Source organism: Pelodiscus sinensis, chromosome 4 (genome assembly GCF_049634645.1).
Source record: "Pelodiscus sinensis isolate JC-2024 chromosome 4, ASM4963464v1, whole genome shotgun sequence".
NCBI lineage: Eukaryota > Metazoa > Chordata > Testudines > Trionychidae > Pelodiscus > Pelodiscus sinensis.
The window spans coordinates 65,115,048-65,132,420 of record NC_134714.1 but is presented as its reverse complement, the minus strand read 5'-3'; the positions used below and the strand labels follow the sequence as shown (position 1 = coordinate 65,132,420).

Here is a 17,373-nt window from a genome sequence, read left to right as displayed (position 1 = left end):
TGCTCATTTCCCACTTCCTTGGCTAACCCACTTCTGTCTCAGAGGCCCCAGATTTGACAGGAACATCAAGAGTTGCCACAGGAATTGTTCTGGAGCCTCTCCCCACCTTCAGGAACTGCCTTGCCCCTTTCCACTGGGATAGCTGACAAACAGGTATTAAACATTATATCCTAAGGTGAAACTATTATTTTCCCTATCCTTTCTCTTCTCACAAAAGCAGAGGCAAGGTGATAAATGAATCTCACTGCCCAGGGTAGAGATTCGTTTAAGGTAAACTGAAGGAGGGTTGCTTTAGCTGTGCCATTTATGTCCTCATTCAGCTGCCATAGGAAGCATCGGTCGCCACATCGGACACTTCTGTTCAAAAGTCTCTGATCCCATTCACAGGAGCACCCTACAGTAGGATTCACAGTGAAACATACTCGAAGAACCACCCCCAATTCAGGCCCCTATTGTGGTATACACAGTATTAAAACAGTTTGAAACAGTTCCCACTCCAGAGAGCTTTACATATATACCTTCTTGGAGAGAAGGATGTATCACTTGCTTATGCCTTAAGGACTTCAGATCTTCTAAGAGTTCTTTTTCCAGCAAGTGTATTCTTGCTCGACAACCTGCTCAGAGAATGAAAGATATTATATATGCAATGAAATACTGTGTGCTATGCAAAACAGATAATTATTTAGTGTAATTATTTAATTAATAAGTAGTGTATCTCCTACTTTGTCCTTAAACTTTCTTTTATTGAGGCCAAACCATCCAAATTCTCCCCCTCCCCCGCCTCCTTTTCCCGCCCTAAGGTTATTGAGTGTTACCTGGATCACTTGTAGCTAGCGAGGGAGTCTGTACATTTTGTGATTCTTCTCCTCCAACTCTATCAACAGTATGAATGTCAAGAGCTTCCTACATGCAAAAAGAGCCTCACATAAATGTAAAATACTTTACATTTAAAATGCTCATCTTAACACAAGCTAGACAATAGTCATACCATTAGAACAGATCATACCATTAGAACAGATCATTAGAGTGGCCTAATACTAGTGCTTTGCATTTCTGTGCATTCAATTCCAGTTCCCAATCACACATTCTCTCTGAGCCAGTGAGAACTGAGTGTGCTACGAAAGTAGCAAAACACAGACAGTGCTACAAAATCAAACATTTTAAAACAACTTTTTCTGGGATCCCACAAGCAACAGCCTGGGAGGAGAAACGTATTGTTTTCAGCTCGTAACCACTAAGGAGCTTAAGTAAAGCGACTGCTTCTTCTAAGCATATTGGCTACATCTAGACTGGCAAGTTCTTCTGCAAAAGCAGCTGCTTTTGCGGAAACACTTGCCAGACGTCTACACTCGCCGCTTGATTTTGCGCAAAAGCACTGACGTTCTACTGTCCGAAATCAGTGCTTCTTGCGCAAATGCTCTGACATTTCCGTTCGGCAAAAGCCCTTTTCCGGAAATCCTTTTGCGCAAAAGGGCCAGTGTAAACAGCTGAAAACTGTTTTGCGCAAAAAAGCCCCGATGGTGAAAATGGCGATCGGGGTTTTCTTGCACAAAACCACGTCTAGATTGGCACGGACGCTTTTCCGCAAAAAGTGCTTTTGCGGAAAAGCGCCCGTGCCAATCTAGACGCTCTTTTCCGTTAAAAGCATTTGCGGAGAATCATGCCAGTCTAGACGTAGCCATTAAGTTTTATTGAGGACATTAAAGGAAGAGTAATTTACCTTGGATGCAAAGGACACAAAAAGAACTCCATCCACATCCTCAAGATCTGGCTTAACATCTGGAAAGACACTTCCTGGTCCCAGGGAGGTATTCTTGCTTGTCACTACATTCTTTCCTATATTTTTAGGAGGTCGTCCAGCCTTAGAGATCTTTAGCTTCCGTGGCCTTCCTCTTCTACTTGGGCCTGATGACATAGGATTTTGATTAGCACCAGTTCCTTTCTGGGACATGAAATTCCTTAGTACACCTGCTTTTTTCCTTCCAACAACATCTTTAGCTGAAAAAGGGCCACTTGTAGAGCATCCAAGCTTGAAACTAGATGATTTAGATACTGTCCATGGTGCCTCTTTGATAGAACAGTATTTGTGTGTCACTTTATTTCCAGAGCACTGGTTTTTCACAGCTCTTTCCTCAATTTCCATTACTGTGTCAAAGCAAGAGTCCTTATGATTTTCAAAACAAACAGGTAAGGATTCCAATATTGCACTCATTGTGGATTTATCCTTCTTACAAGAGGACAGCATGGTCTGTGGCAACTCAGAGATTTTTATTGTACTCTTGGTGACTGCACACGGTTCTAGATAGACTACGGGCATTTTTCCACTATCCAATTTTAACATTTTAGCTTTGGCAACACCTGAAGGATTAGCCAGCATTCTTTTGATAGACCTGATTCCTGCATTTTTTCTGTCCATCTCACTGTGTTTTCTCAGTTGTTTCTCTAGTATGGGATCACTGTCACTATTGGAATACTCATCTGTTTCTTCATCTGTGTCTTCCTGCTTCACAGTTATCCCTTCACCGCACACACTTGACCCATACTCATAGTCATCTACTGGCTCTTCTTTAATGACCACATTAAAGTGTCCATTTGGATCCAATGGGGATGCTATCCGGGAGCTGCTTTCATAACTGCTAGTGATAGGACTGGAGGAAGAAAACAAACACTTTACCACACAGATGAAAAAATACAAAATACAAAAAAATTAAGAGATATACTGTCATATCAAATTGTATTTTCCTTCCCTCAAACAGATTCCTCCATACTGCACAAGTAAATGGTTCTTACAGCAGGAAGATACCACTTTACCAGAACATCTCCCTCTATCATTTTCAGCCCTCTTTGGGAAGGGACTTTAGAATAACACTGAGGTCAGCCAAGCTTGAGTGTGACTTTAAAGCAACTACTGCTAATTATGACAAATTTTCATTTTTAGCATTCAAGAAAATATATTCTGCCTTCTCATCTGTTTTTTTCAATCACATGGGCTCCACACAATATGGTGATTTCTTATTTTAGATAGTAGCACTCCTCTCCTTCTAGATCAGAATCATATTTAAATGTAACTGGTATTCTAATATGTACAGGACAAAATCTCCCTGCACATTTGGAATCTGAGCTAAATTCCGCTTTCAATTACTCTACTGTAAATTCAGAGTAACTCCAATAAAGTCAACTGCCTTAGTCTGAACTGAAATGAGTGTCAGTGAAAACAAAACATGGACAGGTATTAGAGAACTGCAACTGCAGGAGCATTTTCACTCCTATAAACAGGCTGTTTTGGGAGGTAAATACTGGTTGGTTACCATCAGTTTAGCAAACACTATCAAAATACAACAAGGAGTCCTATGGCACCTTAGAGACTAACAGATTTATTAGGGCATAAGCTTTTGTGGGTAAAACCCACTTCATCAGATGAACTGGGATGTAAGTTACAGAAGGAGTGTATATCACACACACACACACACACACACACACGAAGTTGATAATGTTAATGAAGTTAATCAAGTCAGAGTGGGTCATTTGGTCCAGAGATGTAAATATTCAGAGGGGAAATTGCCTTTGTAATGTGTTGAGATCCTTATTCCATCCTAAATATGGCATCTAGCCATGGAGAAGTGCACTTGAAAAATACAATTTGGAATTAACAGGGGCTTTTTTCCACAATAAATCTTAGCAAATGCTAGTTGGAATTTCAGAAGCAAGCCTATAGGTAGGTCACCTGAAATTTCACTCCATAAATCTTGAACATCAAGGGGAAAAAAAAACAGTGGCTTTCTAGGAAGAAAAGAATTCACCTGATCTTCTGTGTTAAGAGCCTTAGACATAAGATGGAACAAAACAAAAGCACAATCACATCCTTTTATCTGACTAAAAACAGTAAAGTATTCAGCCTCACTTCATCAGGTCAATCCAGAAGCCTATTTCTCTAGCAGTTCCACAATGCTGATTGCTGGAGTGTCATTAGATTGCAAACCGGCGGTGGGCAACCTGTGGTCTATTGGGGTTCTATGTGTGGCCCATGAGACATTTTGTTTATCACTGCACAGGCTTACCAGATTCTCTAGTTTTTGTCCACATAGGGTATTTTTTCCTTCCCACTATTACAAAAGCAACACGCACTTAAAGCCAGGGCAGGCTGATTGCACAAACATTATGAGAGCTGTGTGCTCTTCTCTGCATCCAATCAAAGTGTTGCTATGGTTCAATCAGCACATCCCACAAATTCTAGCAAAATTAGCAAGTTAAGGTTGTAGTTAGCAAAACTGCCCTTTCCTGGGAGACAATCTTGGTTATGACAGTCTTGCAGCCCACTGAGATGAAAGAGGGCCACTCATGTGGCCCACTTACTAGCCTAGGTTGCTTCTCACTGTTGTCAACTCTTTGGGGGCAGGGATCATGGAAAAAAGATGCAGGATTAGAGGAGCTCTGCTAAAGTGCAGGAATCAAACCAGCAATAAGATCACCCGTCTTAAGTTTAAATAGCTCAAAAAAAAAAAATCTTTAGCAGAATGAACTTCTTACAACACTTAAATAATTTAAAAATTGATTAAATTAATGTCTAATTATTATACATATGGCTATCACGAGAACCAAAGGTTTCCATTAGAAGGCTGAAGGATACAAATTTAACCTCTTAGCAACTTCTTGTGATGTTTACATAAGAACGGCAGTACTGGGTCAGACCAAAGGTCCATGTAGCTCAGTAGCCTGTCTGCCAACAGTGGCCAGCACCAGGTGCCTCAGAGAGGGTGGACCGAAGACAATGATCAAGCGATTTGTCTCCTGCCATCCTTCTCCAGCCTCTGACAAACAGAGACCAGGGACACCATTTCTATCCCTTGGCTAATAGCCTTTTATGGACCTAACTTCCATGAAATTATCTAGCTTCTCTTTAAACTCTGTTATAGTCCTAGCCTTCACAGCCTCCTCTGGCAAGGAGTTCCACAGGTTGACTACACGCTGTGTGAAGAAGAACTTTCTTTTATTAGTTTTAAACCTGCTACCCATTAATTTCATTTGGTGTCCTCTAGTTCATAATAGTTCTTCTATTATGGGAATTAATAGAAAACGTTTCTTTATCCGCCCTCTCTACACCACTCATGATTTTATATACCTTTATCACATCCCCCCTCAGTCTCCTTTTCTCTAAACTCAAAAGTACCAGTCGCTTTAACCTCTCTTCATATGGGACCCATTCCAAACCCCTAATCATTTTGGTTCAGAAAAGGGCAACTCTTTCCAAGGCCAAAATACCTTTTTTGAGGTGAGGAGACCACATCTGTATATAGTATTCAAGATGTGGGCGTACCATAGTTTTATATAGGGGCAGTAAGATATTCTGTGTCTTATTTTCTATCCCTTTCTTAATAATTCCTACCATCCTATTTGACCGCCGCTGCACACTGTGTGGAAGTTTTCAGAGAACTATCCACGATAACTCCAAGATCTCTTTCCTGATTTGTCATAGCCAAATTAGCCCCCCCTTCATACTGTACGTATAGTTGGGGTTATTTTTCCCAATGTGCATTACTTTACACTTATCCACATTAAATTTCATTTGCCATTTTGTTGCCCAATCACTCAGTTTGGGGAGATCTTTTTGGAGTCCCTCGCAGTCTGCTTCTGTCTTGACTATCCTAAACAGTTTGGTATCATTCGCAAACTTTACCACCTCACTGCTTACCTGTTTGAATCCTTTGTTCAACAGTTTGAGATTCTCTAATACCAGGTAGGGATGTAAGCGACTAGTGAACTACCCAATAAGAATAGGCTTATCAGGTAGTTCAGTCCTACTCCACTAGTCGCTTCCCGCCCAGCATCTTCTCAGCTGGGGAGGAGGGGATGGCAGGAGATGCAGAGACACAGTGGGAAACAGCGTGAGCGGGGATTCAAACAGTCTCCGTTTGCTCTGGGGTCCCCGCTGCACTGCTGCCTTTTAAATGCAGTAATAGCCGCGGACATCTCTTACTACATTTAAAAAGCAGAAGTGCAGTCAGGATAGTGAGTGCCACGCCCCACCCTTATCGACTAATCGCAATTTAACATTCCTAATACCAGGTATAATATATGAATTAACTACATGACATTTTTTCTGTATTTCAACAATATCCCACTAAAATGTGAGCCTCATGGCATCCTACATAACAATACATTTTAAAGTCTCATAGATTTTCAGATTTCTAAATATGGGAAAGAACACAATACTAAACTTTAAATGGAAATACCCTTCCCAAGGAAAACTAATAGTTCCTTAAGATATACCAGTAATTACTGCTCATTAAAACTAAGTTACATAAACTGAATTAGGTAGACAGAGCAAGAGGAATAAAATGGAAGGATTTTTTTTTTTTTAAAAGGGCAAGAGATATTTGTGGGCAAGGAAAGTAAGAAAAATCTAAAAGGTATCAAAAATAACACAGGGAAACAGAAAAGGATTTAAGGGAATGGAAGAAAAGAGAAGCAAAACCCCCCATACTTCTGAACATGTAAAAAGAAATGACATAATCCAAAGTAATTGCAGAGGGCAGTAAAAACAAAGTAGAAAGAAGATGCATCAAAAGCACAAGATAAAATTAAAAAGCGTAATTTACTGTATTAGATTAAAGTTACACTGTGTGCAACTATGTAACCGCTAGGATTTTTAGCAGTTAAATAGTTACATTTTTAAATGCCTTTTTACATCCCTATTGTGTTGTATCCCCTTTTGTATGAATTTCTGATGTTTTTGGTCTGAGGTGACAACGGTTATGAAGAAGAAAGGAAAGTGTTGTAAGTTTGCTGACTTAGGAAACCTTATGTCTTAAGAGAAAATTTAATTATTTGTTGTTGAAAGAGTATGTGTGTCAACCTCTGACCCGCAGAGCTGAAAAAAAATTCCTGGCTCCAAAATAAAAAAATACCTGGAAACACTGGTTGTTGTTCATCTTTACATTGGTCTTTTTTAATCCCTGATGTGAGAGGTGGATTAAGGAAGCAAACTGTTCAGTTTGTATAAATCCTTTGGGTATCTCCACATCACCTTCTAACTGATTTTTGTCAAGTTGAAAAGAGCACGAATGACAAAACCCCTGAGAGAGATATTTAGGGAACTTAAATTTTTTAGATTTCTGTAATACTCTGTGGACTTTTAGACCAAGATAAAGTAGTTTTTACCTAAAATTATGCAGGACATTCCTACAGCCCAAATAAAGAGAATATTCAATAAAGAGCTTTGTGCCTGAATGTGTCCAGCTGCTAGATTGAGGCCTCTTATAAACTTTTAACATTTTCCAAAGAAATCTGCTCGGTGTTCTAATTAAAGTCTGTTGGGACTCATGGTGGCCCAGGCTAAAGAAGAAGGATCATTTTTAAGAAATGTTTTCACAACCTTAACTGTGTTATTTTTAATCTAAATTTCTGAAAGGTAATATTGAAAATAAAGCAGCAAACACATAGTAAGAACACATTTCATTGACTCCATTCCATCTTGATCATAGGTGCTCTTAAAAAATTAGAATCCTCTTACACTAAAGAATTAGTTTGGATAAAGGTCCCCTGACCTAGAGGTTCTCCTTATGAAAGTTCTGCCTTTTGTTTTATAAATATACGAGAAAATTAGGAGAAATTCCAATTTGGCCTTCCTCAAAACTGGAAAAAGCTGCAAAATAAAGACAGTAATAATCCCCTGTGTCCCCACATGGTCTGAACATTCTCATGAGGTATAGCTGCTGCAAGGTTCAGGTGGCCTTACAGGATTAGAAAAGAACCACTTTTACAATTATTCATTGCTACCCAGAAAAATGACCACCTCGAAGGGACTAAGGAACATCTTTGCTTTCTTTAAAAGTAAAGGCTGAAATTATGAAAGGAGCACAGATGTTTGGGAACCCCTCCTAGCTCTAAAAAGCACTGCAAGTAGTAGGCTCTGCTGCAGTAGCTTTACAGCTATGTCACACATAGATCAATTATTAACTTAACAGTGACCTTTCACTATAGAATTACAGTCATTTTGATTGTTCACTGGCAAACCAGTGATCTGCACTATTAGCTTACTCTCTTCTCTGCAGCACTGACTGGCAAAGAACTGGGAACATGTCCAGTTAAGAGGAAGGCTAGGCTCTGGCATATATTCCAAGGAATGTGGGAGGAGAGAAATCAGGCTTACCTCATCCTGCAAGGTGCCAGCTATGTCAACGATACGCTGGCACAGGCAGATTGACAGTATGTGTAGACCACTCTGCTGCATTACTTAGGGAAATCTGTGGAAGGTGTGGTAAAATGCAGCACTTGAGTAGGCTGCACTAACACATGTACACTTAGTGGGAACTGTTAGGAACACGGGGGTCCACTTGGTACAGGTCATCTAGCAGCATGGGCTAAACTGTTCTGTACATTGCTGAGAAAAGGTTTCAGAGGGTGGTATGTTAGGTAAAACCACATGAATTCACGTACTTTATGGGAGCTGGAAGACACACACATTCATTGGCCTCAAGCTTCCCTAAAAAGAAGATCAGTAGGTTCTGATTACTAAAAATCTGATCTATTTGACGCTCCTGTCAGTTTGAGATGAATTGTAGGGAACAGCGATCTCCCAGCTTCTCTCTCAAACAGAGTCATGAGTCAGAATGCAGTAGTACTGCAGCAGTCCAGCAGAACAAAGATGAAATCCCCAGACCAATAAATGACCATGTATGAGAGAGACCTTCTGTAAACCCAACTTCAACATCAGTTCCACCAAACTTTGGATGTAAATCCAGCTTTCCTCCCGCCCCACACCCGCAAAAACCACACCATTTGACATTTTACTGAGAGTACAGCCCAAACCCACCCAAAAAATGAAATGTACTCCTCCTACCTTTCAGATACCTCTTGTTTTAAGATGGGCATATCACTAAAAGGCAGGTCTGCCTCCAGAAAGCCCAGGAAATCACGTTCTGCATTGAAGGATTCTTTCTCCAAATCAATGTCCATTGCATTCTGACCACTAAATGAAGAATCTAAAAGATCTCTCTGCTGTAAATCTAATCCATCAGTTTCAATAGGGCGGCCAAGATTGCTGGGAGAGCTGGAAATGCTACCTCCTTCATGCTCTGAGCTACTATTTTGCTTCATATCGCGCTGAGGTCTACTGTTTAGTCCATCATCTCTGAATCCTTTAGCAAAAGGGTTGTAATCTATTTTTAGCTGCGTAATCTGGATATTCTGATAGGCTGTCACTGCAAAAAACTCTGTCTGTGGGAAGGTAAAGGTGTGGACATCAGGACCATTCAGCTGGATAACTTCTGTAGCTTTGTCTGCAGGTACCAGGTGAAGCCGTGGGAGGTAGCGGTGCATAGAGTGCAATATGATATGACCCTCCTGATCAAGAGTATTATTGGTAAGCTTGAGTTTGTAGAAAGATACCGGCTGGTGCATCCAGTACTGACCAGTGGAGGGTGATTCTGGATGAATAAACACCCGTCCCAGAACATGGGGTTCTGCCTTCCCACTGGGCTCCCACCAGCGACCATTCCATTTATAACGGTGATTATCTACAGGAGAGATGTCCATGACTAGGATGTATTTCAGATTGGAATCTAGGCCTGTAATCCAGTATCGACAGTATGGAAACATACGCCTCCCCTGTTTGGTCAGAATCATCTCTGTGCTGCGATGGTAGAACTCATTCCACATACTGTTGTTGTCCAAGGTGACAGTGATGCTCCCTGATGTACAATCAGCTGGAAGGCAAGTCTTTATTTTAGATTTTAGTGGCGTTGACACACTACTTGCGAGGGCACAGGCATCCCGGTTTGCTACTAGAATTCCTTGATCAGATTTACCATTTCCCTGCTGCTGTTTCAGGATGACAAAAAAAGCAGGTGCTGCTCCAGACACTGCCCCACTATCCCGGTTACCGAGCACAATTTGTTGTTTCTCCATGATGATGATGGACAGTGCTGTAAATTCTCTTAAATTAACTGCAAATTTGAAATGGTTCTGACAGCCTGTCCTCTGTATTCACCATCCTGGAAACAAACAAGACGACCCAATTAGCAGTAATTAAATGCAATATACCAAAAATACTCCTCCTTTACTTGAAGGAACTGGGTTAAACACATTTTTATAATACATTTACACACACAAACTTCATTAAAAGAACCTGAAGGTTGCAAAGTCAAGCACCTCAAGTTAGGAAATGCCAAAATTAATGTTGCCTGGAAAACTAATTTGCTCCTCATTTACGTATACACAATCACGTAACATTTTCCACGGTACCCAGAGCCTCATGCAATGCACTGGATGGACTGTACTCCTGGGTTGAATTAGTTATGCAGTGAAGGAGCCTGTTGTCTGTAGGACCCTGGCCTCAATTTGTTGCAGAAGTTGGAATATTTGTAGCAAATGAGGCAGGGAACTTCAGGGGAAAAAAAAGGATTGGTCTCTTCGAAAAGGTAGTACAATGCTGCCCTATAGAAGAGGATTCTATCCCTGCCTCTACCAGGGAGTTTCTATGAAATGCTGGACAAGGAATTTAAACCAGACTTTTCAAGGACGGTCACTAACTATGCTTCTCCTTTTCTAGACGCCCAATGTGAGCTCTCTCCCCCCCATATGATTTGCAGAAGTACTGAGCACTCTCAACTACAACTGAAGTCCACGAGAATAGTATTTTGACTATACAGAATAGTTAATAGTGATAAGTATACTAAAATATCAGGCTCTAATCATCTCAATTTGATCACTCAAAAATTAGTAGACACTTTTGACTTTACTCTCTGTGTCTCAGTTTTCCATCCGCAAAGTGGGGACAATGCCACTTCCTGACCTCACAAGAGCTTTCTGAAAATAAAGACATTGTTTTTGAAACACTCATTCACTACAGCAATAATAATATAGAAGAAAAGCGAAAATTAAAAAATGATCTTCAGAACAGGGCTAGAATAACGTATAGTCAACAGAGAACTGTTAGCTGTCATTAACTCTGACATCTACAGACTGTAGAATTAGCATGCAGTAAATACGGCATGAAGACATACTGTAATTCCACTATCTTTGAAGACGGGTGAACCTGTACAAAGGGGAGCAAGGTGTCCCTGTATGCAATATTATGAAAAAAATGTCATTAGTTGTAATGGCTGTGCCTGTGTTTTCAAAAGGGATTAATGAATTTACAACAATACAATTGCCAACAAAACTAAAAAAACTAAGTGTATTCCTCCAACTTGTGTTATTCATATTCAGAAAATATTCAAAACTATTCTCAGCTTTTGATTTAGCAAGCAAGATCCCCCTCCCCATATATATTTAAATATATACACAAACTAAACTGTACTACTGATTTATAGTTTCTATTTATCCTGTGCAAACTACTAAAATGAAAACAGGAGATTTTATTTACGGTGTACTTCCCAAATTGAAAAGATCCCCAGACTTTTCATGGATAACCAGCATGCGCATGCTGATCATGTGAAGCAGAGCCAGGAAGAAAGGAGTCAACCCCAAATGTGTTAATATTCTCCTTTCCTAAAATAAATTGTGTTTTGTTTTAGTTTCTTGCATTTACCATTCAATAGTCACAAAGTTAAAGTTAAGTTTGAGGATGCATTTTCATTCTGAGTAGGTCTTCAAATACTTAAGTTTCAAGGTCTTTTGGTTTAGGTTCGTTTTTTAAGGCAATTGGGGTGAACAAATGTAGGGGTGTTCCATGCATTAAAAATATTGCGGAATTTTTTTGGCTTAAATAATACAAAAACAAATTGCTTTTCAAGTTTTGCCCAGTTGTGTTGTGAAAATGTTGCCCTGATTCTACAATAAAACCTGTGATGGCTGACCGCTGTGAAACATAAAAAAGGACAGGAGCTGTTATATGAAAAAGAGTAGAGAAGAGTTAAGGCCACATATTTGAAAAAAATCAATACATAATTTACTAATCTATACAAACTACACGTGCTGAAGTCTATACTTCCCTATATATGCACACTGTAAATGTGTTCAATCCATGCCACTGTTGAAGGACTCTACTCACATCCGCAAAGCAGAGTCATAACACTGTGCAGTTATCTGCATGCTCAAGCACAAATTTCTCCCAAAGTCCACAAAAGCAAATGACTGTGGGTGACTGGCAACACGCTCGACGTCACAAGCCCATAATGGCAGGAACTGTTAATATTCATCTCCATCCAATCGCCAACGAGAGCCAGCGAGATGGGCCCAATGACAGCAGGAGATGTGCGCTGAGCGCTGCTGTTGAAGTCAGCAGGAACATTTGAGCCTGGCTGCCGCGGGGTGGCTGTGTCGGGCGGTACCGCGCTGCAACTAAGCGCTGCAAATCCGCGGCTGGCAGAGACGGCGCAGCTCAGAGCTCAAGGCCGCTGCTGGCAGGGTCGGTGAAGCACAGAGCTCGGCAGGAACCAAGGCCACGGGCCGGTTAAGCAGACGCCTTCTGGGCGGATACTGGAGGCCTCGGGTCTGCGAGGCTGGGCTCCCCGGTGGTAGCTCCTCAGCTTCTACCAGGAGTCGCAGCGGCCCTTGCCGCGTTTTCGGGACTTTGCAAACTCCGCCTCGCTGATCCCAGAGCACGAGCCGGGCGAAGCGGATACGCCGCACCGACCCCTACAGCCGCTGACGAGTAACCCCGTGATCGGATGAGCGGAGACCGCAGGCTGGGAGGCGCTACGCGGCCGTAGCCGCGGGCAACTGGGCCAGAGCCGGAGCTGGCGCACAAGGCCCGGCCCGCCCCGTATCACTCGAAGGCGCTTCACGCCTTCCAGCCCCCGCCACCCACCCCGCCTGCCCCGCCTGGATGCGGGGGGAGGAGCCGTGCCACGTGCCCGCTACAGCAGGACCCGAGCGGCGCCTCGCGCTGCCTCCAGGCTCCCGAGCAGCTGCCCGCGCACGGGCCCCGTCGCCTCACAGCTGCGCCCAGTGTTAATTTTCGCAGATGGCGCGGCCAGCAGGAGGCGCATGAGAGGCACGCGGACCCTGCGCGCGCTGCGACCTAGGAGTCAGTCCCGGTCCTGGCACCACCTTCCGTCCCGGTTCCCCGCAGTTACCGTGCGCCGGCGGGGAGAGAGGCTCCCCCCTCCCTTCTCTTCACAAGGACCGTGTGTCCACCAGTTGGGGGGAACGTGCGTGCGCACCCGCATGACGTCACGACGCTACACTGCGCGCAGGCGCACTGATGCCTCCCACTCCCCCTCCCTCCCGCCTGGCCTTCCATCTGTCACGTGCTAGAGACGGGGTAGCCCCCCAGACACTCGGCCCGGGCCCAGCCCGCCAACGGGCGAGGGGAGCGGAAGATTCTCGAAGAGAAGCCGCTCTGGGGTCCCCGCGCGCTCTGCGCCGCCCCGGGGAAACGCTGCCATCGAAGCCCCGGCCGGCTCCGGTCGTCACCGCAGCGGCCCTGGCCGCCGCCCGCTGGAATCATCGCGTTAACTCGAGGGCCCCGGAGCTCGCTGCTCGCCCGGCCACAGGTTGGCCTCCGAGCCCGAGCGGCCCTCCCACAACGAGCAGCCGCGCCCAAGGTCTGCAGACCGGGCTCTGCCAGTTTCCACAAGCGCCGGCCCCTCCCCTTACACCGCAACTAAACTGCTCCGGGGCAGCCAAATGCCACCAAATGCCCCCCCGCTCCACTTGTGCCATGAGCATTTACTCCGCACAGAGCTACTCGAGTCCGGCAAACACGCAAGAGAACGATCGAGCAGCGCACGGGCTGCCCTGCCCTGTGTAACGAAGCTCTGCTCCTCTACAAGTCAATGCACATGTGTAAAGAGTGTTTTGTACAGCCCTCCAACTCCAGCATCCTAGGAGTATTTGTCCTACAACGTGTACTTAAACGGGCTGGGCGGCTGGCATGGCCCCTGTTGCTACCAAGACCATTATTTTCTGAACTAGTAAAACTTTAAACTCAAAATCATTAGTGATTAGCTACTAATCTGATGGCAAGATATTGCTTCTCACAATGTCTACTTTTGTATTTTATATGTATTTGGAGATTACACATTGTAGCTGTAGGCACTAAAAATCCAGTCACGATTTCCTTATATTATTCATCTACAAAATTCTCCAAGACCCCCCTTCTTGGGTGGAGGTCACTGAGCATCTAGAAGAAACCAGTATCAACTTTTATGATCACCAAAAAGCCAAGTACTTTCAAGTATAAGGTCAACAAAGGACAACTAATAGATGAAAATCCATTTAATGTGTGGAAAAAAATCTTAGCATTAAAAGCCATGGTTTAATGACTTATTTTATTTCATCTGCAAAACGTAACAGCCTTAAGAAAGGAAATGTCAATGTGGCTTTTAATCTTAAAAACACTATGCTCACATCTTGGGAGAAACAGGGTTATTTATTATGTGATGCCAAAAGGAGAGAGAGTCAAAGGAACCTAACAATTCAATGTCAAGCTACCAAAGCACCGGCCACCTAGAAATTTGAGTTGGATAGATGACCAATCATAACAAGTAATGTTATCAAAGCATCTATTTCAGCTTTGTTACCATAATTTTCTTTTGCCACTCAAATCCAATTTTCAATACTGAGAGTTGGCAAGCCTAATCTAATATTAAGTAAGGCCAGCCCTCCCGTGACTGTTCCTAGGCAACAGAAGCTTATTCATATGCATTTGGGATAATCTCTAATAGTTTGGATTCCAAGAGCATCACAGAATAAAGAAACTGCACAAACCAATCCATTTTTGGGGCCCTATAGACACACATGCGCCAGATTAAAAATATGGATAGCCTATCCTTCTCTCCAGCACAGACAAAATAATTCCCTTTTGCTCTTTTAGAGAAAAAACCCAGGAACAGTGAAATCTTGAAAGTAAAATCCTAGGAGACAGTAGACTGAAGATTAAATCCATCACCACTATTCAAAAGAGCTGTTTAAGTACATAACGTTATGACAAAAGTCAATGTGAAATACTGGTTCTACTACTAAAACATTCCCCTTGTTCTACAATATTAAATTACTATGGGTTTATTGGTTTCCAACATTAAACCCCTTGTGATCTGCATTATTGTTGTAAAGTTAGTTATTTAGCATGGGTCTGGTTCCACAGTCTTTCGAAAGACTTCAAATAATATTCTTAGAAATTTCTAGCACTTCTTTGCATGGAAGACCATTGTCATCTAGTAAGCAATGAAATGCATCAGTGGTTGTTTTCCAATTACCAAGTGGAAGTAAGATGGAAAACTGGAAAGGCAAGCAAGTATTCCAGTAACCTTAATGTACAAAACATTTATTTAAAGCATATATAATTATAAAACCTATCACTGGGTTAAGAGTCCTGTATGTTTCCTTTGGTTTGGATTTTCTTGCATTATCTCATTTTTTTTTTTTTACTAATTTTCCTCAGTTTTCTTCCTTGTGTTTTTTCTCCCATTTTATTTTAAGCTATATAATTGCTTATAGTGTACCCTCCTGGGCAGCAAAAAGATGCACCTAATTCAGTATAAAGACTCTATTTAGTTGTAAATAGACATGTTTGAATGGATATATAAACCAACCAATGAGATGGCATCTTTCTTTAGTAGATAACTGAATTATAGGTTGACCCTCTCTAGTTCAGCACTCTCTGGTCCAGCAACATTCGTGGTCTGGCATGATTTTAATTAGCTGGATGTCCAGTTATCATGGGTGTGGCCAAGTTTCCCACAATCCCATGAAGTTTTTTTTAAGCCACCAGTCCTGGCTGTCAGTGTTCTATGCTGTTATTTAGCTCTAATTTACCCCTAAATGTTTTCTAAGAGCCCAGTAAGTAACTGTAGTGTTGGTAACACTGCCAGACAATACTGACTTCCCATGGTATGGCAAATTCTCTGCTTTAGCACCAGTCAGGTCCTGAGATTGCCAGACTAGAGAGGTTCAACATGTACAAATGGAAAAACTGACCAAAATCCATAATTTAAATTACTTGGATTTAAATTGATCTATCCCCGTGACGGGGTGGAGCAACCCCGTCACTTGTTAACGCCGCCCGGGGCAGCCAGTGGGGAGGCAACGCGCGCGGCAGGCCACCCGGTTCCGGGACGTCCGAGCGAGGGGGGAGGGGCACGTCATCACGCGGCACCGGGGCGCGCCATCGGTGACGTCACGAGCACGACGCCGGAGGGGGAGGGCGGAACCTGGAAGAGAGGGGAGAGGATAAAAGGCGCGGAGGTGGCCGGAGCAGGGGGGTCAGACCGGGAAGGACCCGGAGGCAAGGGGGGAGAGGAGGGAGACGCCCAGGCAAGGGGGAGCCACAGAGGACGAGGCCCCGGCTGGGGCTAGAGAATGATTACCGCGGTCGCGAGCTGGTGGAGTGGAGTTAGACCCAGGACGGGTTGTGGAACCCGGGATCAGGTGTGTTTGGGGTACCAGCCCCCCTGCTACCACTGAGAGGAGCACTCTCAGTGTTAGGGGCCTGGGTCGGGGTCCGGAGAGAGGGCGGGCCCGGACCCCCCACTCCGCCCAGAAGGTTCAGGACTGGGCAGGGCGTAGAACGCATCGCAATATCGGCAGGTCGGGGCGGCGCCCAACGCCCCCACCCTGTGACACCCCCTCATATCTCATATTTGTTTCTTAGCCATCTCACCTCTGCTCCTTTCCTCCTGAAATTTTCTCACTTTTCCTCCTCTTGGAATGTGTCTACTTCTCTAAAGTAGTTATGCCACATAGCTCTTATTCTGTATGCTGCAGCTTAAGTCTAATGCCTTATTTACACTAGTAAATTTTGTAGTTTTAAGATTTCATTGGTATAACTCTACTGATAGTTCCTATATTGGGAGCATTAGGCTGGAGGCAATAAAGCTTCCATCAGTGCTACCTCCAGTGGTGAATTTTGGCTACAGGTTTTGCTAACCTAGATGAAGTATCAGGGTCATGCTGTTCTCATCAGACAGAGTTTGCTTCCAGCACTCTGCCTACTTTAAAAATAAATGTTTTGTAGCACTATTGTACTTCTAGAGAAAGAGACAGAGCAGTTCCCTTGGTACTGTGTTAGGGCTTGTCTATGTGGGAAAACTAACTAGAATCGATATTCTGGAGTCTCTACAGAAGAACAACTCCCCGTTTGGGATGTAAGCGAGTCATTGACTACCCAATAAGCCTAATCTTATCTGGTAGTTGACACGGCTACTCACTTCCCCCTCCTTGCTGCCTCTGTATCAGAGGCAGCAAGGGGCGGAACAGGAGCCAGTGCTGGGGGGAGCCAGCTTAAAAGCCAGATTCCCCCCAGCACTGTCTCTGAGGTGCCGCCTCACGACCCAGCACGAGCTAGGACGGAGCAAACCCAGCTCAGTCTCAGCCTGCGCCAGTCCGGGACTGCTGCAGCTCTGCATTTTAACTGTAGTAAGAGCCGGGCAGCTCTTACCACATTTAAAATGCAGAGCCACATCGGTTTTGGCTCTGTCCCAGCTCATA

At 43.5% G+C, this 17,373-nt stretch overlaps 1 protein-coding gene across 21 annotated transcripts in view; it reads right to left on the bottom strand.

Annotated features, from left to right (window-relative positions):
- LOC102450239 (MAX gene-associated protein-like) overlaps window positions 1-15,904 on the bottom strand; it is a 212,947-nt gene extending 197,043 nt beyond the window's left edge. For 4 of the 21 annotated variants that reach the window (XM_075927177.1, XM_075927182.1, XM_075927180.1 and 1 more), the window contains exons 1-5: window positions 11,993-15,142; window positions 8,840-9,992; window positions 1,721-2,648; window positions 816-903; window positions 519-614 (exon numbers count right to left, since the gene is read on the bottom strand). In XM_075927177.1, the coding sequence (XP_075783292.1) occupies window positions 519-614; window positions 816-903; window positions 1,721-2,648; window positions 8,840-9,906 (2,179 nt within the window). In that variant the 5' untranslated portion in view covers window positions 9,907-9,992; window positions 11,993-15,142. Of the gene's footprint in view, window positions 1-518; window positions 615-815; window positions 904-1,720; window positions 2,649-8,149; window positions 8,244-8,839; window positions 9,993-11,992 lie in introns of those variants that run through there. The other 17 variants (XR_012903446.1, XM_075927174.1, XM_075927179.1 and 14 more) reach the window with 11 other exon arrangements.
- Window positions 15,905-17,373: the final 1,469 nt, after the last annotated feature.